Genomic DNA, 25,954 nt, shown 5'->3' with positions numbered 1-25,954 from the left:
AACAGGGTCCCTCTGCTCGATCTGTAGACCGACTTCCTCCCACTGCGGCGGGGGGACGCCTGCAAAACCCGGAGAGGGTCTCTGCAGGCTGGAGCCGGACTGCAATGGAGGAGAGGGTTTGTGTGAAGGTTTTTCTCACCCCCAAGAATGATTTCATGCATTATTTGAACCTGTATTTAAACCCTCTGCAGCTACACGTTCACATGATTACAGCCACAGCCTTCAGAACAGGGATCCCCCTCTTTCAGATGTGGCCTCTTTTAGGAGAGTGATTTACGACGTCCACTCAGAATATCATCCACCAGTGTGTGTGTGTGTGTGTGTGCAGGAAGAGATTCCCACGGGGACAGAGCAGAGGATGCATTTAGATCTATTTTGGCTTGAATAAGTTAAATACACCCTGCATGTGTTAAATCAGCAGTGTGAGTCTGTCAGTCATAAACACTCTGTTTGTTCCCACTGAATGTGCATTGTCACGAAGCAGCAGAGCCAGCAGAGCCAGCAGACAGTGGATCTGTGTGTTTGTGCTGCAGCAGAGAGTGGGATGTGTTGGAGTGGAAACACAGTGCCGTTTCCTGGATGCTGGAGGTAATGCTGCTCATGCACTGCAGGGGAAAGGCCTGTGACAGGATACAGGAGGCCAAGTTACTATAAAACAACAACAGATAATACAATACTACAGAAGCCCTAAGAGGACAGGATTCAATACATTTACTTTCTCAAGATAAGAAGTTCATAGTGTCGTTATCTCAAGGAAACAAAGCTTGATAACTCGAGATCTCAACTTATTTTCCCCGTGATAATAGGCTCATTAATCTCGTTTATCCAGAGAAAAATTAAAGCTCTCTTTTTGTGTTATTGATCCTCAACCTGTGAGATACATGTCTCCTAACAAAATACAAGTTAATTCTTTGTTGAGGCAAAATGTTCTAAACCATGTTTGTGAAGAAAACAAAAACTAAATAATTAAAGGTGACATATCATGCAAAATTGACTTTTTAATGGTTCTTTACCTGAAATCTGTGTCCCTGTCTACAAACCCCCCGAGAATGAAAAAAATCCATTCTGCCCCTGTTCTGATTTCTCCACCTTTCTGTAAATGTGTGCTGAAACCAGCCGTTTCAGTTTTCAGTGTTTTTCATACGTCACAACGACATCCGGTCTGTAACAGGAAGTCAGAGCTCGGAGCTTGTTCAGCCCATAGACTGTATAAAATACAACTCAACCCCTCCTCCGTTTTTCATTCCCTGCACACATGTGTGCTAACAAGGAGCTTAGGAGGGAGGCATGCTAGTTGTAGGCTGTCTTAATAAACACAAAGGTCGCTTTGACTCCCCACGTCTGCAGATTTGAAGATCTAGTGGATGATTTTTATTTATCATGGATAAGAGCTAGCGCTAGTTAGCATAGCCACATAGCTACATGTTCATAGCTGTAGCTGTAGCTGTGTACCAAGACACACGTCGACATACTGACAAATAAAACAACAAGAAACACTAAATCTGTGACCAATCCTTCATAAAAGGTCCCGCTGCCTTTCTGGCAGAGGTCGCTTTGACTCCCCACGTCTGCAGATTTGAAGATCTAGTGGATGATTTTTATTTATCATGGATAAGTGCTAGCGCTAGTTAGCATAGCCACATAGCTACATGTTCGTAGCTGTGTACCAAGACACACGTCTACATACTGATAAATAAAACAACAAGAAACACTAAATCTGTGACCAATCGTTCAGAAAGGTCCTGCTGCAGGCGCCTCTCCGTCAGGATCAGATTCTGGATCAGATTCAGAGGGTTGAAGTAACGCGGGTCTGTGAGCAGCCGTGTATATTCAGCCAACATGTAAACATTAGATCAACGTGCTGGAGAGCCGAGGCACATCCACTTCCTGAGGGGGCGTGGTCAGAGGGAAAGCAGCCTGTTCTGAGGAGGAATGAAGAAGAGGGTTTTTCAGGCAGACCAAAATCTGATTTCAAAGTGTTTTTTTGAGCATAAACTTTAAAGACATGTTTTGGGGACCTCTTAGACCAATATATGTTGATGAAAAAAGCCTGATATGTCACCTTTAAAGAAACTGATAACAGGCATTTACTATTACCTGAAGTTACTTGGTTACCATATGTATGAATGTGTTCCTATCATGTTCAGCAAGGAAGCCTTAAAAGGACATGATTAAATGGATTTCCTCAGTTTTCTCGTCTGATTTTTCTCACTATATCAAGAAAACAAAGCTTGAGATAATGAGAAAAATAACCTTGTGCAATTAATTCGTTATCTGAAGAAAACAAAATGTATTCAATCATGTCCTTTTAGGGCTTCCTTACACTGCAACAATGAGCTACTTCAACTTTGATTGATCAGGTTCAGTGAGCAGGACCAGGGTTTGCAGAAGCAGTCCCATCCATTGAGTTATAATACGGATTAACTATGAACAATGAGAGTAACGAGTGGGTCGGTATCGGTTGGTATCCATATTTGAGAAGCAGCTAACGTCATATGTCCGGTATTTGTCTTTAGGAAATATATTTAAGTGCCAAATATGCACAACCAAAGGACCAGTTTATCAGGCTACAAACTGTTTCAGCTTTAAGGTTGAATTATCTGGAGCATCGGAGTATTGGAGTATGTAAATGAAAGAAAAATATAGCTTGGATTCTTAATTTCTAAGTTGTGCTGCTTTTATTTGCAGCAAGCTGATCATTTTGGGTAGTTTGGACGACAGTTTGGACATTTCAAAACATCACCTTGGATCCTTGGAGGTTATTATTTATTAGGGCCCTAGCACCGCTGGTGGCGAAGGCCCTATTGGAACCCTGAGGATTGTTCTTTCTCCCGCCACTTAAAACGCTTTTTTGGACCCCTGAACGTGAATGAAAGCGCGGATATTTTTGCACACTCATCGGGTCTGGTGAAAATTGCAAGTTATTATAGGTCTCGCAAAAAAATTCTCAGTAGCGCCCCCTAGAGGTAAAAAAAAAAAACACCCTATGCATAGAGTTTTTTGAGCTACATGCATGGAAAGTTCTACACATATTCATGGCATCAGGACGCACAATAAAGGCTCTTGCACCCATATCAGATAACTCAACAGGAAGAGCGCCACCTAGCTTTGAACATGAAAAATGGGTCCAAGCAAGGGTGCATACTTTTGCTAATTTCTCCTAGAGCTTTTCTCCAATTCAGTCCAAACTAGGCTCATTCTATAGTAAACACATTGACAATTAATACAAAGTAAAGGCATTCTGTTCAGACTAAAATTGTGGGCGTGTCAGACTTTGGGGCGGGGCATAAAAAAAAAACGTTAGAAAATTGATTTTTGTGACTTTAAAATGCACTTAATCTCACCTCATCCAACACACTCATCAGTCCTGGGAAAATTGTGACATTTCAGTGGCTTTGCAAAAAAAAAATCAAAAAAATATGCTCACTAGCGCCCCCTACAGTTTTCAAAAAACCCTCCCCATAGAGGTTATTTTGAGCTTCATGCTTGAAAATCAATACGCATATTCATGGCATCAGGACGCACAAAAAAGTCTCTTGCACCCATATCAGATAATAATAATAATAATAATAATAAATTTTATTTAAAGGCGCCTTTCTCGGCACTCAAGGACACCGCACAGATAGAAATATATACATACACGAATTCACATTAAAGGAAACAAAATCAGAGTCAGAAATGAAAACAATATAAACTAACAAGGGGTAAGAAAAAAATAGAAACAATAACAAAATGACAGTGCAATTGGAGTCAGACGGAGTAAGCGGTTTTGAACAGATGTGTTTTGAGTTGTGATTTGAAATGGGGGAAAGAATCTGTGTTTCTGAGTTGAGGTGGCAATGAGTTCCAGAGACGGGGAGCAGAGCGGCTGAATGCTCGGCTCCCCATAGTGGTGAGACGGGCGGAGGGGACAGACAGGTGTATGGAGGAAGAGGATCTGAGGGAGCGGGAGGGAGTGGGAACATGGAGGAGGTCGGACAGATATGGGGGGGCGAGGTTGTGGATGGTCTTGAATGTAAACAGATAAGATAACTCAACAGGAAGAGCGCCATCTAGCTTTGAACATGAAAAATGGGGCCAAAATGAGTCCAAGCAAGGGTGCATACTTTTGCTAATTTCTCCTAGAGCTTTTCTCCGATTCAGTCAATACTAGGCTCATTCTATAGTTAACCCATTGACGACTAATACAAAGTAAAGGCATTCTGTTCAGACTAAAATTGTGGGCGTGTCAGACTTTGGGGCGGGGCATAAAAAAAAAACGTTAGAAAATGGATTTTTGTGACTTTAAAATGCACGTAATCTCACCTCATCCAACACACTCATCAGGCCTGAGGAAAATTGTGACATTTTATGGGTTTTGCAAAAAAAAAAAAAAAAAATGTGCTCACTAGCGCCCCCTACAGTTTTCAAAAAAACCCTCCCCATAGAGGTTATTTTGAGCTTCATGCTTGAAAATCAATACGCATATTCATGGAATCAGGACGCACAAAAAAGCCTCTTGCACTCATATCCCAAACTCAACAGGAAGAGCGCCACCTAGCTTTGAACATGATAAATGGCATCAAAATAAGGGTGCATACTTTCGCTATTATCTCCTCGAGCTTTTCTCCGATTCAGTCCAAACCAAGGGCAACCTATAGTAGACACCTTGACGATTAAAAACTGTTCAAAGAATTCTGTTCAGACTAAAATTGTTGGCGTGGCACACTGTCAAGTTTGGAGGTTTTCTAGGCAATCTGCCAAAAACTTGGAACATTTGCACCACCTGAGGCTGTATATACTCTCAGATCTTGCTTTCACATCGTGTGGTGGCAAATATCAGGCGGTGGTTTACATGTGGCGGTGGATCGTGTAGGCTGTAGCCGCAGGTGTGCGAGGGCCCGTTCATCGCAGCTTGCGGCTTTAATTATTATTATTATTATTTTTCAATTGAGGAAATTGTAGGCAGGTTTATTTGAAATAAATATAATATACAGTAGTGGTAAACCCCAATAAAGCCACCTCAGTGCTTTACTATTTCGATACCTTAACATGTTCAGATTCAGAGTCAGATTCATTGTTCCATATTTAGATTCTATCTTTCTGAAAGTATTGTGATCAAAATGGTCTTCAAGGTATTTTGTGGCACAATGGATCTAATCTGTGTTTTCTTATTGTGTATTTAATGTGCTTCTCTGTTTACTTGTGATTGTTGTTTGTATTTGCCATTATTTATTTTTGAATCCCACTCTTAAGGAAGCTAAAGTAGCGTTATGTAGTTACATTATATCGTATTGCATGATTACGTTTCATCTTATTACATTTTATCGTACTGTAGCACATATTAGCATATTGTATTTCATGTTTGGAGCCGAACCTCCCAAACCAGAACATTTTTGGTGTTAAGCTCAATTATTGAAACACAAACAATTATTAAAACTTTTCAATTCCTTTAGTTTCAGCTCCTGAATTAGAAAGTTAATTTGAGTTATTTCAGAATATATTTGAGTCTCATCTTCTGCTGTTTTTACTAACTATAGATTTATTACTTTAATATTTATTAGATATGGACACCAGGCAGCTTTTGTGGTACAATGTGTCCTTTGTAGTAGAACTTTTTATTGAGATACATTAGTGGAAGTCAGTAAGGTTTAAAAGAACAACAGTTTATTCAGCACTGGGAAGCATCAGGGGTCAAAGGTGAAGGGTCACATGGGATAAAGGGGGGGGGGGGTTCAGGAGGGGAGTTGTTACTGCTGAATACGGCGGATGGACTGGATCTGAGGGGTCTGGCAGTGAGATCCAAACTCCTTGAAGTGTTTAAACTCCCCACAGTGACGATCACACTCCATGATATACTGGTATCCACGGTATCCAGGGAACTGGTAGCACACAAATCTGTTGAGAAATCGCAGCCAGAGGACGAGGAAGTAGTGATTAGATGTTGCAAAAGATTGTGAAACTCTAACCAGGATTATTTTTGAGCTGCAAAAAATTGAAAACTAGAAAATGTGGAAACTCACGCTCCAGACTGGATCTTCAGAGAGCCCACTTCGTTGTTGCACCAGCCCATGGCCTGGAGGGAAGGATAATCGTCGCTGAGCTCACCCTTGCGGCCCAGGAAGTTCTCACGCTCAAAGAAAGTCATACGACACTCTCTGTGGTTCTGCAGAGGGGGGGAGGAGGAGGGGAACGTAAACAAACAAAACACACACACACACAATGCATGTTTGAACAGTGTCCACTCGTTTTAAAATCATAGACTCTATAAAGGAGAGGGTCACTCACGGCACAGGCGATAGGTCTGAAGGAGGTCAGTCTCTCGATGTGGTAGGAGTTGCTGCCACCGAAAGCATCACTCTGGGGGTACTCTCCCCTCTCCAGGACGAACTGCTGCCCCAGGAAGGAGGCGTGCTCGTAACCCACCCAGCTGAGGAGAGACACATTTAGATATGTTGATGTGAAGCACTTAATAACCTTAGAGAGATGACACACAGATTAAATTTAGCATTCATAACCAGACTGAATCCAAACGCCTTCCCTGGAGGACTTTATTCAACCCATGTGTATTCAGTCATTGGAGTCTATGTGTACGGAGGCCCTAAGAGGCAAAAATCTACAGATCTGTTTTTGTATTCTGATCTAAACACTTTGAATCCCTGTGTTTATGACTTTATGGTGTTTCCAACTTCACTCATTTTAACTTCATCTGTGAATTTTGGAAATAATGTTTTGCCCATTGTTTAAATCATTTTACTGAATTTCCTTTAGATTCTTAGTTCTGTTGGCAAAAAGTAAAAAAAATCTGCAAATTAAGTTAAATTTTATTTTTTTTTTAAATGTGAAAAAAGTGGAAAAAAAGATTGTTAAATCTTCTAAGTGTTTATTTTTTTAAAGCGAAAAAACTGGTAGAAAAAATGAAGATTAAAAAAGTATGCAAAGTTAATTTTTACTGTGGTGTTTTTCATTGCAGGTGAAATCCTGATTTAATTTTAAAAAATCAGAGAATTTAAGTAATTTAAGTAATTTAAGTAATTTAAGTAATTCAATAACAAAAGTAGGAAAGTAGAACATTTTTAAAAAGTAACACAAAAAGTAACTAAGTAGCAAAAGTTACAAAAGTAGCAAATTTATAAAATAAAAGTAACAAAGTAGCAAAAGCATTTGTTTTTGAAATACTTGTTTTGGCCACAAGAGGGCGACAAACACAACAAACACCTGTTTAAATAATAAAAACAATTTAATGTTTGTCACATTTTCTTCTAGGAGAGTTTTAATTCTTCCATTTGCTCTTAAAAAGTAACATAATTACAAGATGTTAAGAAGTTATCTATCATTCCTGTCGTTTGTTTTGTTGCTTTGAATGTTTTTTAATTTATTTAAATTTAAATTATTATTTGAAGTTTGATTCAGTTTCCTCAAACAGAATCAGAAACAACTCCCAGCAGGTCACAGCAAAAACAGGAAGTCAGTTATTTTTGTAGATTTTTTGGGAGAAAGAGAAGAAGAAACTTTGGAGAGAAAACACTTCCAATCAGAGTTTAAAATTAATATAATTCAATAAATAACTGTAATTATTTTTCCTCTTTTGTCTCTCAGACCTTCTGCTCATATAAAACTTCCTCTCTCTGTGTCTCTCTGTACTCACGCTCCGCTCTCCACCTTCAGGGAGCGCACACTCTCGAAGCCAAACTCCATCACATTGTTGCACTCGGAGGTGAACTCATGGCGGCGGCCCTGGAAGCACTCCTCGTCGAAGACAATGATCTGTGGGGGGGAATAAAGACGGAGCAGCGAATCAGAAGGTGAGAAGTGGATCCAGCTGGGATTGTTAGAAGCATCAGACTGTTAGAGAGGATTGTGTTTCACCCTGAGAAACATTTAGAGCTTTACAAAGTTATAAATGAGTTTTTTAAAGTGTCCTGATCTGGATCACAGTCAGGACACAAAAACCAGCTGCTGATAAATCATCCTCTGTTTAAAGTTTTATTAAAATGTCAGAGTCATCTCAGGGATGATAAACTTTTAGCTTTAAAGGTCTCACACTGAGGCCATGTTTCTGTGTCTCCATCTGCAGACTCACCTTCCAGTGGCCGGAGAACTTGGTGCAATGGTGAGTCATCTTGTCTGCAAGGAAAAAAGGACAAAAGACGTTTGAAAGAAGACCTTCAGAGCAGAGATGATGGAGACAAGAGGATGGATGAGACTCTGTGGTTTCAGGGGTGAGCTCAGAAATTTAAGCATTGAAAAGTCACAGAAAGGCAGATACAATATTGAGTTCAGATCCACCGGTGTCACACTGAGAGAGACAGGTCTGTAAAGCTTCCATCAAGACCTCTTCTGTGCAATATAACTCAGATAATCAACATGTGACCTGGTTTATGAAACAGCAGCAGAGTCTGTCCTGGTGGGGTAAAAGCTCCATGAGATGAGAGTGACCCTGGATGAAAGATATCCGGTCAGACAGCACCGAGTCTATTTTTAATCACCGCATTAAAAAAAACAGCAGAAGAAGAAGAGGGGTAAAAAAGCCAGAGGCGTCATGTAGACTTCTTCCTCTCTATCTCTTTATCTCATTCCTGCCCGTGTCCTCCCGGCGCCCGCCTCTCTTTATCTCCCGGGTTAGTGGCGGCCTTTGGGCTCCTGTGTTTGGGGGTTATTTTGTGTGTGGGTACCTGGCTCTGATAGCTGCCCTGCCTGAGCTGTGCTGGGTGACGGGGGACAGGGACTCACCTTGCTTTGATGCCCTTCGGTCGTCCTGCCGTGAGAGTGAGAGGCGCCACGCGCCCCCACCCTTTTAAAGCCTCCCCTGGCAGGGGGCCATGCTGAAAGCCCCGGCTCAGCACCAAGGGAGGGGCCTTTTTCTCTTTGTCCCCCTCCACAAAAGCTGTGTTAATCTGTGCAGGGGCAGAAGTGCAGACGCCACATTATCTCCCCGAGCAGTGGACTGGGACACGGGGGAATATAAGAGAGACAAGATACAGGAGAAGTTTATGAGGAAGTCTGGAGACGCAGGGACACGAGGGGGGGTCTGAGGGAAGAGGGAGAGCGGGGTATGAATCTACTGACCAGTCCTCTGAAGAATCAGCTGTTTGAGCTCCTTCAATCAATTAAAAACAGTTAGAATAAACCTCTTTAAATATCTAATGAGAGGGATTCAGACGGCTCTTTATTCTGACTCAACATCCAGATATAAAAAATATGAATTACAATCAAATCTGACCGTCAAAGCATCAGTTTAGGAATCACAAAGTCAAAGAATGTCTGAAATGTATCTTATAAATGGACTCAATGATTATTAAATCACTAAAATATCAGATTTCTGAAGAATCAGCTGTTTGATCTCCTTCAATCAATTAAAAACTGTTAGAATAAACCTCTTTAAATATCTAATGAGAGGGATTCAGACGGCTCTTTATTCTGACTCAACATCCAGATATAAAAAATACTCTTTACAATCAAATCTGACCGTTAAAGCATCAATTTAGGAATCATGAAGCCAAAGAATGTCTGAAATGTGTCCTAAAAATGGACTCAATGATTATTAAATGATGAAAATATCAGATTTCTGATTGATTAGAAGTTAATTTTGGTCTCTTGTGGGAGGAGTTCAGGTTTGATTACATGTTTTAGAGTCTGATGGACTTAAAGTGACCAGAAGTTTGGGATCACAGCCTGCAGGTTCCTTACCAATCACCTGCAGGTGTTAAATACTCAATCCTGATTGGTCAATTACATCGGTTATTAATTCACAGCCTGATCACTCATAAATCAATCCACAGAGGAGTCACAGCATACCATATGTACTGTTTATGATTTCTCTTCCTGTTGACACTGTGGCAAAAATGTTACTTTCCCACAGCATCAGAAACCACACAGAGGATGTTCTTGATGTTACTCTTCATTTCTTTATAGAGAATCAAAAGTAAAAATGAAGATCAGGAGTTAAAGACGCAACAACAGAGATACTCACAGGGTCACAAGCTACAGGTGAGAGGGATCTAATAAGTGGAGGGACAGGAAGTAGAACGAGACAAGGACTACAAAATGATGTCATACAAAGCTAAATAAGATAAAATCAGTCCTTTCTCCCTGCAGGACACCGGGGGTTGCTGGTCTACCTCTGCGTCAGTCACTCTGTGGTTGAAGTGAAGTGTTTGGATTTAGGATTTACATATAAACAAATAAACAACTGTAACATCAGCATTTCCCTAAACTTCTGTTTTTGTTGTCTGACAACTAAACAGAGTTTTCAGAATTCTCAGTGATCTAAAACTTTCTCTGTGGACGTGAAACCAAAACATAGAGAAAAACAATGTTTTCATGACTATCAAGATACTTGATGAGGGAAAGGAACGACAATGTGATCCTGTCAGTGACACAAACAAGAAGATTTAGAGATCAGGTGTTTTTACACCTTATTAATCTGCAGCCAGATTCATGGCTGAGGGTTGAAGCAATCTAAAGAAGCACTTCTGAATCTTTGGTACTTATCAAAGTTACCTGAACATGAGGAAGTTTGATTAATGCCCTAAAAGTCACTTTCCTCTCCTCGTGATGTTTCCACATGTTTGACATTTTAAAAGCAGAAGAGGAAATCAACATACAAGCCAGGTCAGAGTGTTTTTATTCAACACGTTTTAAAACAACCAGAGTGCTGAACAAACTCAAAACACAATACAGATAAAAAAAAGGTTAATAAGAGTTCAAAACATGATGAATTAGTGGCTGCAGGATGCTGGTACATCGACTCAGACTCTCAGGTGTGATGGTTTCAGCCCATGAAGAGTTTTAAAACCAGCAATCAATCTTAAACTGGATCCTGAAACTGAGAGGATGTTCATCTTTACACAAGAACTTCATCAAATCTGGAAGAACTCTGAAAACGGCACCCATGTTTAAGAAGACCAAGATCACTATTTATCCCGTCCAGCTAATCAGGTTTATCAAACACATGTAGACCCCTCTCATGTAGAATCAAGATGTGTGACTCCATGCATGATTTAACATCTTTGAGGCAGCTCAGCGAGGCTTTGGAGGAGTTGTTTTATTGTATAGAAAGATATCTTTGCAAGTCGTCTGCAAAGAAATTAATAAATTGTTGTGTTTTTAAAAATGGAGCGTACTCAGGCTTCGGTTCAGGAAATGTGACACACAGATGAAGACGAGTCCGACTGAAGAGATGGGGCGATATTCTGCCAGATTAAGACATTATCAACGCAGGAGGCGTTTTATCTGACTCACTTTTTATTCAGTTTTAACATTAAAGTCTGTATAATCTGACATTTACAGAGATTAAGATCCTCAATCAATCAATCAATCAATCAATCTTTATTTGTATAGCGCCAAATCACAACAAACGTTATCTCAAGACGCTTTTACAAACATAGGAGGTCTAGACCACTCTATGTCAAATCATGAACAGAGACCCAACACCAAGACAGGATAAGACTCAGTCTGACCCCACCTTAATCCATCATGAGCATTGCACATCGCAGTATTTAGCTAGTTACAGTGGAGAGGACAAACTTCCTTTAACAGGCAGAAACCTCCAGCAGGACCAGACTCATGTTAGACAGCCATCATGCCTCGACTGAGTTGGGTCTGGAAAGACAGATAGAGGGGAGTAAGAGAGAGAGGTGATAGTGATGAGACGAGTCGTAGAAGCTGTTGCCGCTGGAGTCCAGCACGTCCGTATCAGCTGGAGTCCAGATCGTCCGCAGCAGGAGGACGTCTACGGCAGCTCAGAGGAATCTACGAGACAAGGGAGCTCAGGGACTCCAGAAAGGTCTATGGTTAGTAACTTTAATGGGACAGGCAGAGTTAAAGTAAGTGATGAAGGGGTTGGGGGGAAGAAGGTGAGCTAGGATCCCAGTGTGTCAGTGTGCCAGTTCCCCTGGCAGTCTAGGCCCATAGCAGCATGACAAAAGCTGGTCCAAGCCTGATCCAGCTCTAACTATAAGCTTTATCAAAAAGGAAAGTTTTAAGTCTACTCTTAAAAGTAGAGAGGGTGTCTGCCTCCCGGACCCTGACTGGTAGATGATTCCAAAGGAGAGGGGGCCTGATAACTGAAGGTTCTACCTCCCATACTACTTTTAGAGATTTTAGGTACAACTAGCAAGCCTGCATGTTGGGAGCGTAGAGTTCTAGAGGGGTAATAGGACACTATGAGCTCTTTAAGATACGAGGGTGTCTGATTTTTAAGGGCTTTGTAGGTTAAAAGAAGGATCCTCCATTTATTCTAACACATTTAACCAGAGACAATGTTATCTTCTGCTGCTGGCCAGCACTAATGTGTGTGTCTGTGTGTGTGTTCATCTATGTGTGTGTGACTGCTTACATAACCAACCACTTGTAAACAACAGAGCAGAGCAGCGCTGAACGGGCATCACGACTTTCTAAACAACAGATTTATTTCCTGTGAGCCGAGAGGACTTCATGCTCTGATTCTGAAAGCAGGAAGTGATGCTAACGATGTCAGATTTTCAAAGCTCTTAAATGGTGGAGGCAGTTTCACCGTCATAAACACTGGGCTGTATATTCAACAGGTGAAGTTAGAATTAGCAAAGGGTTTGTACTGAGGAGCTCTGATTGGTCTTTAGACCCTGTTGGTATTATATCCATCACATCATGTTGCATCGTATCCTACTTTGAAAGGAGTTCCTGGGACTCAAAATTTCAGGTTCTTTGCTGTAAATGAGACTCTTATACTTCATGTCAAGATATCTCTAAAGTAGGTTCTGTGACATGAACAAAAACACCACAATAATAATAATAATAATATTAATATTAATAAATAAATACAAATAATAATAAAACAAACACATTTTTGTATTTTTTTTATTATGTTTTGACAAAAGACTGAGTTTTTATTTTTAACAAGTTCCATAAAAAAATGAATCAATACATTTTTTTTACAAGTTTTAGCTCATATATCTCATATATCTTATATATCTTCCTCTCTGTGCCAATAAGTTCCCTGTCATCCAAAAAGAAGACAAAGTTTACAGAGTTTAACTCAGTCCAAAACACATCATCCAGCCGGCTCACTCCTGCACCAAATATCAATGAATCCTCCACAGAAAATAGTCCCAAATAAATGCACGTGTCCTGTTATTTGAACAGCTGTTTGTGGATATTGCTGAGATGTTTCCTCTAAACCTGTGAGGTGTTTATTTTAAAGATATAAGACTGTAGACTGAACCTATGGGCTTTGAGTTGAGAGCCTCAAACAGGAGATTATTTTAAGATATTCATGTTTCTTGTAGAAACCTTTAGAATTAACATTTATGTCTTTAGAACTATCCCTTAACTTTAAATGTTCCCTTGCTGTGGATCAGGAGTTCCTTCTCTCTGGACGCCGCCCGCACAGACACATTTCAGACTTCACCATAAACACCCTGAGGTTTGAATCCCGGCCTCCAACGGGAGCCACACAGATTACACGGCAGGATTAGTCCACACCTAATCTGCAGATATCAAACACTATTTAATCCTGCTCCCACCGTGGGAATAATCTGGTTAGAGGTGACATAATCCAGAGGTATAATCTGGATGTAATCTGAGAATTATCATCAATAACAACAACATCCTTTATCTCCCCTCTGAACACCGCTGAAGGAGGCTGCTCATTTCAAAGTGGGGCTGCAGGAACAGAGGATACCTTCACAAATTAAAGCTCCTGTAAGGGATTTTTCAGGAGTGATGGACCAGACTGAAGTTTACAGTGAGACCTCTTTATGACCTGCAAGTTTGATGCATTCAAGGTCACTGATTTTGTCTGAAAAGCTGAGGATAGTCTCTTTAGTTTGTGTATACTTATCTGATAACGTGTACTTTGTTTAGATTTCCTTCTTCTGTTCTGACACTGACTCACTGTGAGCTCTGACCCAGGACTGTATAAAAAAGATGGCAGCTACCTAAAAGTGAAGCCAAGACATTTAGAGCTCCCCCTGGTGGCCTGCAGGATAGCTCATAAGCCCCGCCTCCTCTATGTTAACCCTCAAAGACATTGACAGCCACCGGCGGCTACTTCTTCTTAAATGTTTGATAACTTTTGAACCACTAATCCGATCAACATGCTTTAAAAACTCAGTTACAGCAGACATTCTCAGCTTTCCATTGATACCATATTTGTCTCATTCAGCATTATTCAAAATAAATTCAGGAGAGTCTGGCGCCCCCAAAGATGGTCTAGGTCTTTCAGGGTTAATCAATCAATCAATCAATCTTTATTTGTATAGCGCCAAACACAACAAACGTTATCTCAAGACTCTTTTACAAACAGAGGAGGTCTAGACCACTCTATGTCAAATTATGAACAGAGACCCAACACCAAGACAGGGTAAGACTCAGTCTGACCCCACCTTAATCCACCATGAGCATTGCACATCGCAGTATTTAGCTAGTTACAGTGGTGAGGAAAAACTTCCTTTTAACAGGCAGAAACCTCCAGCAGAACCAGACTCATGTTAGACAGCCATCATGCCTCGACCGAGTTGGGTCTGGAAAGACAGATAGAGGGGAGTAAGAGAGAGAGGTGATAGTGATGAGACGAGTCGTAGAAGCTGTTGCCGCTGGAGTCCAGATCGTCCGCAGCAGGAGGACGTCTACGGCAGCTCAGAGGAATCTACCAGACAATGGAGCTCAGGGACTCCAGAAAGGTCTATGGTTAGTAACTTTAATGGGACAGGAAGAGTTAAAGTAAGTGATGAAGGGGTTGGGGGGAAGAAGGTGAGCTAGGATCCCAGTGTGTCAGTGTGCCAGTTCCCCCGGCAGTCTAGGCCTATAGCAGCATGACAAAAGCTGGTCCAAGCCTGATCCAGCTTAACTATTAACAGATGGGACATGGGTCAAACTGTAAAATCCAAACCCAGGTGAATTAAATGTTTGTCCAACATGGTTTCTGTTGTTATAGTGAGTTCTCATCAGGCTGATTGATGTCTCAGTGTTCATGTTTCTGACTAGTTTACTTTGAATTAGTTATTTGATGTTATAAAAAGAGTTATAAGACAGGAAAGATCCAACTGTTCTTCAGAATGTTGACTTTTTTTTCTCCTCAGAATTCTGACATCAAAGATAGAATTCTAGAACTCTTTCTTTGATCGAGCAGAGTTCTAGAACGCTATGATTGACGGCTCCGTCGACCAATGAGGGTCCTGCAGCGCCGCGTGCACCGGATTATCAGAGCAGACGAGGAACAGTGAGAGGAGGGTGTACAATTAACGTTTTACCTCATCTGCCATCGGCTAGTGACCTCCAAAAATTTACCTGCCAAATAAAAAAAATAATGCCTTGTTTGATTTAAAATAATTACCATAAGTTTTTATTTAATGAAAATACAACTTAAGCTTTTTAATTTATTTTTAACTGTGGGTTTTGGTTTCAATTATTTTATTTATATATTTTGTTCCATGTAAAAAAAAAAGAGATATTTGATTTTCACCCAAATGTGATAAATCTTATGTAAAAATCAATAAAATACTAATTACAAAAAAGAAAATACAACTTAAGAATCACTTAAAGAATACAGTTATGGACAGATACAATTATTAGTATTTTTTTAAAGTTATATTTTTGGTCTTTTTGCCTTTATTTGACAGGACAGCTGAAGAGAGAGAGGACATGTGGGGAGTAGTGAGTGGGGGAAGACATGCAGGAAATGGTCGACCAGCTGGGAATTGAACCGGCGACCCCTGCGACGAGGACTGTAGCCTCTGTATGTGGGGCGCTTAGACCTCTAGGTCACCAGCGCCCCTACAGATACAATTATATCATTGCTCTTTCATTAGTTATACTTCATTTCAAGGTGACTGCTGCATCATCATGTTTTAGAAATACTCAAAAGTGCAACCTTTAACATCGACTGAGTGAGCCAAAAGTCTGTCTCACAGCTTTAACAGGAACGTCTTTAGCTTGATCGTCTCCCGCCTCTTTGTTGATCCTTTTTGTTTGAGGTCATCTTCACGCCGGGAACGTGTCGCCACATCTTCCTGGAGACGCTCTTCCCGCCCGCCGTGCTTCTTCAAGCAAAGGGAGTGAATAGAACTCCAGTAGCTGTCGTCACGCCGTTCCCGACGTACCAAATCACAACACACAAGTACAGCGCGCCGCGAGGGTCAAAACAGCCTGACTGTAGGCAGGAATGGGCGAAAGTATGAAAACAAAACCTCACATGCGATACAAACATTTCCCATCGGCCACTGGCGGGTGTGTGTTTTTGTTTTACACGTCAAACTAATTTTTTCCCCCTCCATTGGCGCTTGGCGGGTGTTAGTTTTACGCCCTGGGTGAGAGGAAACCAAGCTGCAACCTCTGGTCTCAAACTATGAAGCCCGTGTGGAAGTGTTAGAAACTGCAATACATGGAGAATCCTCTTGGCTGCAGAAACACAGGAAACCACATAGACATGAATGGGAAAAAGAGGATCTTTGCAGCATTAATAAACATGTTTACAGCCTGGTTCAGAAAACAGCTTGGCCCTACGAAGCTAATCTCTCTATCAGCACACACTGTACGGGGGGGGGGGGGGATTATTTATAATGTGACGGTTCAGAAGATATTAAGATTACAAGTTTTTGCCCAAATAAGGACATGACTAACTTGACTGACAGGCGGGAACACATAGCTGTTGGCTAGGAGGCTCAAACTCCGCCCCTTTACGTCACACTCTGCCTGATTGAGTTCCACATTTCCAATATGGCTGCCGCCGTCGATTGGCTTCAAAACAGCTCTCAGGAACAGACGGGTGACATCACGCATACTACGTCCATATTTTATACAGTCTATGGAGGAAACGCAACAAACACTAACATAAAGAGTCATTGAACGCACCATAACCCTGAGTGTCTGCTTCCAACGCACACAGGAAGCTGATCTGAGGGATCTTTGGTGTTTTATTCATAGGTTAAAGGAGCGGGGGGTGTCCGTGCCCGCTGTGGGAAGTGGGTTTGGCTTCAGTTTGTACACAATATTACTAACTTACTACTGAGAGTCTTCAGTCGGAGCTCCCACACACGACTCCACACACAAGCAATGCAAAGCGTGAAAGATCATCCTCCGAGGTGAGCCGCCCTTTAAGGATTTCTGTCTCCATGCTGTCTCTGAACAAACACTGAGCTGACGCCGCAGCAGAGGAAGAAGGCCTTAAGTGGAGCCGAGTGTTTGTCCAGCAGCTGTCATCATCATCATCATCATCATCATCATCACCATCGTTAGTTACTATGCTGTAATCCACTTTAATGCACTTTAAAAACCTAGACATGGTGCATGTTTATTGCATCTGGAGCCTAAAACATGAACACAGTCTGAGTGAAATCACACATTGGTTCCTGGAGAGGAGCTCTGAACCCCAAAGATGGCGCTCATGGTTTTTGGAAACGCTGACTCAACCTGGAAACCACAGGAAGAGGCGGAGCTTGATGTCAGTCAATTAAACCACACCCCTGATCATGCAAATCTATGTGCACCTCTGTGCCTTTATATAATGTCAAAGGAAGCGTTATAAAAAAATTCACCCCCCTGTAGAGCGTGCACCAATCATGAATGAGCTCCAGGGAGCGACCTGTGCTTCACACCCGGCTGTAAACATGTTGATTTCTACTTTAATAACGTCGGACGTTTAAACACCAGACATAAAGGGGATTTCTTGGCTTTACGGCGGGCCTCAAGTGGACACTTGAGGAACTGCGGTTTCTGGAAGTCGGCGGATGGTTGGAGGAGTCCAGGCTAGCTGATTCCTCCTGATTTTAATTGCTATGATATGTTCTAAAAACAGTCTTTGGAATTAGCAAACATGTAGAATGAGTATTTATGTTCACTGTTCAAAGTTTGATGGAAGGCTAAGATGCAAATTTCTGCAAAATGTGGAACTTTTAGTCTTCTTTGACCTCATTTAACTCACATGTATTCAGTGATTCTTTACATATATCTTAGAGTGATAAAAGGACAGAGTTTAAAGCTTGTGTGAATCCTTGATGTGCATGTTTTTGTCTGTATCTGCCTGTTTTTCTCAGTTAAACCCATAAAATGTTGGATTCAGTGCCCGTGTCTTTGTTGTGAGATAACATGTTGTATTTGTGTGTGTTCCTGTGTAGGTGATAGTGAGAGGATTACCTCTTTGTGCCCCTGGACCTTTGCATTCCTCTCCTCTACATGCACCTAAAGCTTACATCCCTGCAGGCCCATCACAGGGAGCGAAATGCCTCGGTCAGTGCTTTCCTTTGATAGTAAAACGCTTACAGGCAAACCAGAGGGGCCGGCGGCGCTTCTAGGCTCTGCGGTGACCCGCTGGCTTTGGAGCGGGCCAACTGTGATGACGAGAGGGTTTCTATTGTGCGCTGAGCCTCGACGTTTGGCCTTTGCCAGAGTATAAAAGCTTGGGTCGAGCGGTGAACGGACCAGCACGAGCCAGCCTCCCTCACACGGCACAGCAAGCTATACTAACGCAGGTAAGGACACACAGACGCAGACACACACACCAGAGCATCCATAACAGTCCAGAGAGGAGACACACTCAGAGCCAGTTCCCACCACACCCAGGAAAAAACACCCTCAAAGACCCCCAAAGAAACACCAAATGAGCCTCCTGTGTGAACAGACTTAGTCCAAATCCCCCCAAAAACCCACTCCTCTGATATCCTCACACCTTTCTCCCTCCTTCCCTCCCTTCCTCCATCACCCCTCCCCCCCCCTTCTACATCTACTCTCTCAGACTCTCCTGAAGCCCCTCACCATGTCTCAGACTGCCAAGTCCGCCTCCAGCCAGGGCACCGATGCCAAGGACAAGGGAGCCCCCGCCCCAGCTGCCTCCAGCAAGGCCACCAAGACCGGAGAGCCCAGCCTGGGAAACTTCAGAGTGAGTCACTGAGCAACAGCTGCTATTCTGAACAATCTGCTTTTCTTTAAAGGGACAGTTCACCCAAACGATCCAGGGAATACATCCAATAGAGTCACATAGGAGTAGATTTATTTTACCTGCTCAGGTTTGAGATGGATTAACGTTCTGAAAACTTTTTGAAGTGAACTCGGTGATGAAATCATTACTGTGATTTGGGATGATAGACCCTGTAAAAGTAGTTCTGAGCAGAGGAGTTTATAGCTGATTTTTGGGGGTGCTGAAGCCCCTCTAAATTGAAACCCAGCATCCTTAAAATTCTCCTCCTTTTTTACAAGATAGAAAAGTTTCAAAACCAAACAGTACTTGGTTAAAACATAATATTAACAACAAAACTACAGCAGCTCCAAGGCGTTTCACATGTTGTGCATTTCAAATGAAAGTCCAAATGTCAACGTTTGGTGTTTTTGGTCCTCAGTATAGGCTGGTTTACTCCAGAAACATACATACTGTGTATGTTGAGGAGCTGCTGGATCAACATGAGTTGTCTGTCCTCAGAAATTAGGGTTACCATATGTTTCTCTCTTTTGCTGTGGCTCAGCTTTTAAATAACCTTTATCAGATTTGATGGTTTAGTCAAAGTGTTAAACTTCTCTTTCACAAATGTGAGAATTAAATTGCATTAAAATGTACAAAACAGTGAAATGTATCTTGCTCGGCTCAGCACCCCTAAACATCCGATCCTAGGTTCTGCGTACAGGTTTATGTTTGTTTAAGTTTGAATGACTCAGTGAAGGAGTTTTAACTGGATCTGAAAAAGCAGTTTAACCTTTTTATAAAGATAAGAGCAGCAGAAACACAACTTGTGTTAAAATACTCTGTTAAAAGTGGTTAAAAGTGTTTCAAAGTTAACGCAAATGTTATATTTTTATAAAAAAAAGATGTTAGAAGCATTTCTCTCAGCTATTTTGATACCAAACAGGTTTATATGTGTGCTTAAATTGTGTTTTTATCCATCTCAGTAACAGATATGGAATAAAAAGTAGGAAGCGTGTAAACAGACGCTCTCTGACAGTCTAAAGATCTTAAATTAAATATAATATAATAAAAATGTGACAGAAAAAACAAATCAGCTCCAGAAAACTTCAGATAACAACATCTCCTCACACTTTTAATGCAGTGTGTGTTGATTGTAATTTACGTAGCAATTCTGATTTAAGCCATAAAATGAAAATCGGGCTGCTTGAATTTTTTGTGTCCAGAGTGGCTTAATATTATCCAACAACAACGTCAAAGACAAGCAGAGATTTATGAGTTATTATAATCAATAAATAATTTAAGAAAAATCCCAGAAAAATAAAATAAAATCAATCCAAAATTTTAAAGAAAAATCCCAGAAAAATAGAATAAAATCAATAAAATAATTTAAGAAAAAACCCAGAAAAATAAAATAAAATCATTAAAATAATTTAAAGAAAAATCCCAGAAAAATAAAATAAAATCATTAAAATAACTTAAGAAAAATCCCAGAAAAATAAAATAAAATCATTAAAATAAAACAATCACTTAAATTCAGAAAAATCAGATAAAATCAATAGAATAAAATCAGAAAAATTAATACAAATTCAATTAAATAGAATGAAATAAAAACAAAAGTGTTGCTAAAACATGAAGTTGATTTTCTTTGCATTCCTTGCAGCCTGAGGAACACTGCATCCCTTTATCACTCTTACCAAATGTCATGTTCTGTAGATAAAAGACCTAAATACGATTCTATATATATTTTTAAATTCTTTATTTTTGTTATACAGAGCATTGACATATGAGAGAGAGAATAATGTTCATATCCTCTGCTGTCCTCCATTTTTTTATGATTATTAGAACTAAATCCAACCTGGGAGAGACGATATGTAAACACTAGAGTGAGCCAGAAACATTTCAGGGAGAGATAATTGACAGAAAATCACACAGAAGAAACAAATAAACATGTCGTTAGCTAAGACAAAGACAGCATCACCGGGTTCTTGAATGGTATCATCCACTAAATCTGTCTGCAGGAGTTTTACACAGTGAGTCCACTTGGTCCAGAGTTCTATAAGTACGTCCTTCTGAAGTTGTAAACAGGAAGTAATCCTTTCCATAACATAGATATCATTTACTGTATTAATCCTCTCCTGTATTGTGGGAAGTTCAGGAAGCAACCAGCGCCTCATCATGGCTTTTTTACAAACACAACTCCAGAATATTTTATTATGAAGATGGAAGTTTCTCATAATGAAACACAAACCTTTGAAGAGTAGAATCAGAGAGGAACTCATTTTATCTTCTGGAGCTGTTTTATGTGTTTATGTCGTACAGCGTGAGCAGAAACGTGTGAGGAGAAAGGTTGCATCATAAGGAATAGGGAATGAGCGATGTACAGACATAATAATCATGTTTTAATAAAAGATTAAGAGACTACGAAGGACAGGGGATGAATAATTCAGCCTTCTTTCTCCTCTCTGGTCTTTAACTTCCTCTGTTCTCTCTGCACGCTGTGATGTCTCAGAGCATAATGCATGTTCACGGGCGAGCTGCATTCCTCCTCCTCTCCTCTCCTCTCCTCTCCTCTCCTCTCCTCTCCTCTCCTCTCCTCTCCTCTCCTCTCCTCTCCTCTCTTCCCTCTCCTCTCCTCTCCTCTCCTCCTCCTCTCCTCTCCTCTCCTCTCCTCTCCTCTCCTCTCCTCTCCTCTCCTCTCCTCTCCTCTCCTCTCCTCTCCTCTCCTCTCCTCTCCTCTCCTCTCCTCTCCTCTCCTCTTCTCCCTCTCCTCTCCTCTCCTCTCCTCCTCCTCTCCTCTCCTCTCCTCTCCTCTCCTCTCCTCTCCTCTCCTCTCCTCTCCTCTCCTCTCCTCTCCTCTCCTCTCCTCTCCTCTCCTCTCCTCTCCTCTCCTCTCCTCTCCTCTCCTCCTCCTCTCCTCTCCTCTCCTCGCTCTGCGCCTCAGAGCTGATTTTAAATTCCAGGATGGGAGGAAGAAGTGGATTGTACCTGAATTTGTGCCTCATGGTTTTGATTCTGAAACTCTGGTGTAACCTGCAGTGTCTCCTCCGTGCAGATCCTGCTGTTCGACCAGGAGAACTTCCAGGGCAGGATGATCGAGGTCCAGAATGAGTGTATGAACGTGTGTGACCGTGGCATGGATAAAGTGCGTAGTATCATCGTGGAGTGCGGCCCGTAAGTGGACACACACGCAGCAGCTTCACCCTCACAGAGTCACAGAGTCCCTCTCTGTGTCTCATCACAGAGAGTTAGTTTGGTGTTATTTCTTGTCTCTAATTCTCCTCTCCCGTCCTCCTCCCCCCTGTGCCCCCCTTGCCCCTGGCGGCCCCCCTCCTCCAGCTTTGTTGCCTTTGAGCAGACTAACCTCCGTGGGGAGATGTTCATCCTGGAGAAGGGAGAGTATCCTCGCTGGGATACCTGGAGCAACTCCTACCGCAGTGACTGCCTCATGTCCCTCAGGCCCATCCGCATGGTGCGTCTGATAACATGTGATCATATACAGGAAGAAGTAAACATACAGCTTGTTATCTTAGACCATGGAGAGCAAAAGCATGCATACCTGTCAGATAAGAATGGAGGAAACTGAGGCTGAGACTTTTATTCTTTCCTTTTTTTATCAACTTTCTTTATAAATAGAGAGAAAAGAACTGACAAAGCCTCATATTTGAGAAGCTGAAAGCAGCAAATGCTTGCTGGTTTAATTTCTGTGCATGATATCAGAAACAGCTCAGAGCATGGATACAGCAAACACACATGCATGTGATGTAACATGAAGTCTTAAACGCTCGATGTCCCCGTGCTTTGTTTTCGTCTCTGCAGGACAGCCTGGAGCACAAGATCTGCCTGTATGAGCTCTCTGACTTCAAGGGCAACAAGATGGAGATCCAGGAGGATGATGTGCCCACCCTCTGGGCGCACGGCTTCTGTGACAGAGTGGGCAGCGTGAGGGTGCCTGGAGGAGCGTGAGTACTCACAGTTAGAGACAGTGATGTTTTAAAAACATAAATACTGAGGTTGTTGTCCACACAGAACCTCAGTGACGTCTCTGTTTGTCTGAATATATCTTCACTCACAGCCACAGGCCTTCAGGAACACTACACTGGACTGTTTATACACATGAAACAGCATGTCATCAGACGGCCTGAGGCTGACTGCACCGTGTCAGATTCATCCTCTAATGTATATTTTTAGACGAGAAATGTATCTCACATTTATATTTGTTCAAAGTCTCAGAGACGTAAACATCTCTTCATCTGACTGTCCCGAGAACCACCTCGAATTCTGCTGCTTACAGAATCCACTAGAACCTCACTGTAATCAAGAACCTCACAGAATGCCATTAGAGCATCTTCTTCTTTAGGAATTCAGTAGAACCTCAAAAAGCCTTTTTGATGTGACTCTAGAACCTCTATGCAAACAAACCCCTTGGACCTCTCATTGACCTGTAGAACATTACAGGAGTTCCAGAACCTCCTGAGGACCCTGTAGAATGTTCTGTGAGATTCTAAGGTGCCAGACTGGTTCTTGTATCTAAGAATTAGAACCTCTTTTGAAAATCCCACTACCTTTTCAGGACACCTGGCTCCTCCTCAAGAACACTGAGAACCTCATAAAGACCCCTTTAACCTCTTGGAGGTCTAAAAATGACACCTAGAACCTGACTGTTTTAAGCACCTCCTTTCTGACCTCTAGTGCCTCATCAGTGATAAATACACCTCCTTCTAGAACCCTTTAAATGACCACTAGAACCTCTAATGAGAAACCAAGAATCTTCTGATTCTAGAAGAACCCTAGAACCTCACCACTGAGCAGTAAACCCTCTACATTCTCAATGCCCAATAAACCTTTAAAAGAACAACCAAACCTCCTAAAGGACCTCTAGAACCTTTAATGATCAGTGAATCACATTTACTCCTAGAACCTTTTCTTTGTAACAGAACCAAGAACCTCTTTAAGGACCTCTAGAACCCTATTAATGACCAATAAACCTTTTGGATTTCTAGAACCTCATTGATGACTACTTAAACCTGCAAACTGAAACCTAGAATCTGCTAAAGGAGCTTTAGAACCTAATTCATGTCAGATACGCATTCTGTAGTGACCACTTGGAAATCTTAAAGGAAACCTAGAACTCCTAAATGACCTCTAGAACCTCATGGATGACCAGTGAACCTCCTGTACCTCTAGAACCTTCCCATCGACAACAAGGTAGCCATTAACATACCCACAACCTACAAGAGGATCTCTAGAACCTCATAAATGATCAGTTACCCTTCTTAATGACCTTTTGATCCCTGATCCTTAGAGGCCTCTAGAACCCTCTTTATGGTCACTAGAAATCCTGGACTTCCTAGACCTACAAACAAAAAAACCAGGGCCTTCTGAAAAAATCTAGAACCTCATCAATAATCATTACCCTCCTGAACTTCTAGAACCTTCTCAGTGACCCCTCAAACCTTCTAAAAGGAACCCAGGACCTTCTAAAAGACTCCTAGAACCTCTTTTAGGGACCTCCTGAACCTTGTAAAAAGAACCCAGGACCTTCTAAAAGACCTCTAGTCTTTAATATTTGACCCATTGAAGTCATCAGGGAATAAGAAACTGAAGAGTCCATCAGTAACTGTTGAACTAGCTGTTGTGAGAGTGATTCTGACGTTCTGCTTTAACGTTCCTCATGTTCTCCTTGTGTTCTCAGGTTTGTGGGTTACCAGTACCCCGGATACAGAGGCTACCAGTACCTGTTTGAGTGCGGTGATTACAGACACTACAACGACTTCTCTGCCCTCCAGCCCCAGATCCAGTCCATTCGTCGTATCAGGGACATGCAGTTCCACCAGAGAGGATGCTTCACCTTCACCTCCGCCAGCAAGTGAGCCCCACCTGCTGGCCGTGTGGTGCTGTAGCATGCCTTCAGCCCCGTCACCTTTTTATCTTTACAAGCGGCCACTCCTTTCTCCAAAACTTTCCTAAATCTTTACCATCGACGCTCCATTCATCCGAAGGAAAGACACGATGAGAGCGACAACTCGGGACAACATTAACTGACTTTTTATGGTGCTAAAAAATAAACATGTTGTGAAAAACCTGAAACCCACCTGGCTGGATTACCTTTCTTTTTTTCTCTTTGTCTGGGAAAACCTCTCTCATGCTCTGAAAATGTTAAATTAAAGATTTATAGGTGTGTGTTTTTATTATTTCATATGCAAAGACTTATCATTTTATTCATGAGGCCTAAAGTATTTATATTTCTTTGGCATGACAGATTTATTTATTATTATTATTATTATTATTATTTGTAGTAGTTATTTCAAGCAGGACCAGGAGGTGGTGTAGATTCATTGTCTGCTCTGTGATTCATAAATAGCCGATCTTCATCAACACGTTATGTCATCATGATGTTTGACCTTGCAGCCCGGCTGAATGAGTGATTCATTAAGAGATCTAGACCACTGAGAGAATACCTGAGTTATGTTAGCAAGACATGTCAGGTGTTAAATCATGCTGCATTCAGTGGCCCTTGAAAATTCCATCAGTTGAGCGGGAGAGTTGTGAAATAATGCAGAAACAGAACATGAAAAATTAACCAAAATGGAGCGTTATGAAACTATTAATAGAACACATCCAGGAAATGTCGTCATGTTTGTTGTCAGGGATCAAAACAACTTCCCAGAGGAGGACAAGAACCTCTCTGATGACCACTTAAACCTCTTTGAGGATCTCTAGAATCTCCAACTTGATCACTAGGATCCTTCCCCCATTCACCGTTTCAATGTAAACATCTTTCAATAACCAACACTCTTCTAAAAGGACCTCCTGGATCACCAGTAAACACCTTTGGTCACCTGTAAATCCACATTAACCTCTCAAAGGATCTCTGCAACCTCATAAATAAAGATGTAGACCCTGCATTCTAACTGTGTTGCCATTCTTTAATGTTATTGTTCCCTCATAGCTTCTTGTTAGACGCCCCCAAATGACCAGTCAACATATTTAAGGACCCAAAGGACCGTCCAAAGGAGCATGAGAACCTCACAAGTGGCCATGAAGGATAGGAATATACAATACTTAAAAAAAACAACAACTTATAAATAAAATAAGATCAGA

The 25,954-nt window shown here is 41.5% G+C and overlaps 2 protein-coding genes across 6 annotated transcripts; one reads left to right on the top strand and one right to left on the bottom strand.

Moving 5' to 3' along the window:
* Positions 1-5,569: 5,569 nt before the first annotated feature.
* Positions 5,570-9,975, bottom strand: cryba4 (crystallin, beta A4). Of its 5 annotated transcripts, none has more exons than XM_034708976.1 (7): positions 9,953-9,975; positions 8,713-8,876; positions 8,063-8,106; positions 7,628-7,746; positions 6,268-6,409; positions 6,003-6,145; positions 5,570-5,877 (listed from the first exon to the last, which is right to left on the bottom strand). In XM_034708976.1, exons 3-7 carry the CDS (start codon positions 8,099-8,101, stop codon positions 5,730-5,732), a joined length of 591 nt encoding a protein of 196 aa, XP_034564867.1. In that variant the 5' UTR covers positions 8,102-8,106; positions 8,713-8,876; positions 9,953-9,975; the 3' UTR covers positions 5,570-5,729. The 5 variants fall into 5 exon arrangements, with proteins under 5 accessions (XP_034564867.1, XP_034564866.1, XP_034564865.1 ...); XM_034708975.1 differs by lacking the exon at positions 9,953-9,975 and adding an exon at positions 9,778-9,911; XM_034708974.1 differs by lacking the exon at positions 9,953-9,975 and adding an exon at positions 9,049-9,623.
* Positions 7,606-24,937, top strand: crybb1 (crystallin, beta B1). The gene is made up of 8 exons (XM_034708972.1): positions 7,606-7,784; positions 8,057-8,201; positions 18,075-18,428; positions 18,692-18,835; positions 21,906-22,024; positions 22,190-22,322; positions 22,670-22,812; positions 24,546-24,937. Exons 4-8 carry the CDS (start codon positions 18,713-18,715, stop codon positions 24,721-24,723), a joined length of 696 nt encoding a protein of 231 aa, XP_034564863.1. The 5' UTR covers positions 7,606-7,784; positions 8,057-8,201; positions 18,075-18,428; positions 18,692-18,712; the 3' UTR covers positions 24,724-24,937.
* The last annotated feature ends 1,017 nt before the right edge of the window (positions 24,938-25,954 follow it).

This window comes from Notolabrus celidotus, chromosome 19 (genome assembly GCF_009762535.1).
Source record: "Notolabrus celidotus isolate fNotCel1 chromosome 19, fNotCel1.pri, whole genome shotgun sequence".
Classification (NCBI taxonomy): domain Eukaryota; kingdom Metazoa; phylum Chordata; class Actinopteri; order Labriformes; family Labridae; genus Notolabrus; species Notolabrus celidotus.
This window is presented reverse-complemented; position numbering and strand designations above follow the sequence as displayed.

What these genes read in the sequence shown, in the direction of transcription:
- cryba4 (XM_034708976.1), bottom strand. Translation starts at nt 8,101, where the DNA reads ATGACTCACCATTGCACCAAGTTCTCCGGCCACTGGAAG. An exon ending in AGTTCTCCGGCCACTGGAAG is followed by an intron (nt 7,747 to 8,062) that starts GTGAGTCTGCAG and finishes TCCCCCCCACAG; the next exon opens with ATCATTGTCTTCGACGAGGA. An exon ending in TCAGACCTATCGCCTGTGCC is followed by an intron (nt 6,146 to 6,267) that starts GTGAGTGACCCT and finishes CCCCCTCTGCAG; the next exon opens with AACCACAGAGAGTGTCGTAT.
- crybb1 (XM_034708972.1), top strand. Translation starts at nt 18,713, where the DNA reads ATGTCTCAGACTGCCAAGTCCGCCTCCAGCCAGGGCACCGATGCCAAG. An exon ending in CCCTCAGGCCCATCCGCATG is followed by an intron (nt 22,323 to 22,669) that starts GTGCGTCTGATA and finishes TCGTCTCTGCAG; the next exon opens with GACAGCCTGGAGCACAAGAT. An exon ending in GTGAGGGTGCCTGGAGGAGC is followed by an intron (nt 22,813 to 24,545) that starts GTGAGTACTCAC and finishes TTGTGTTCTCAG; the next exon opens with GTTTGTGGGTTACCAGTACC.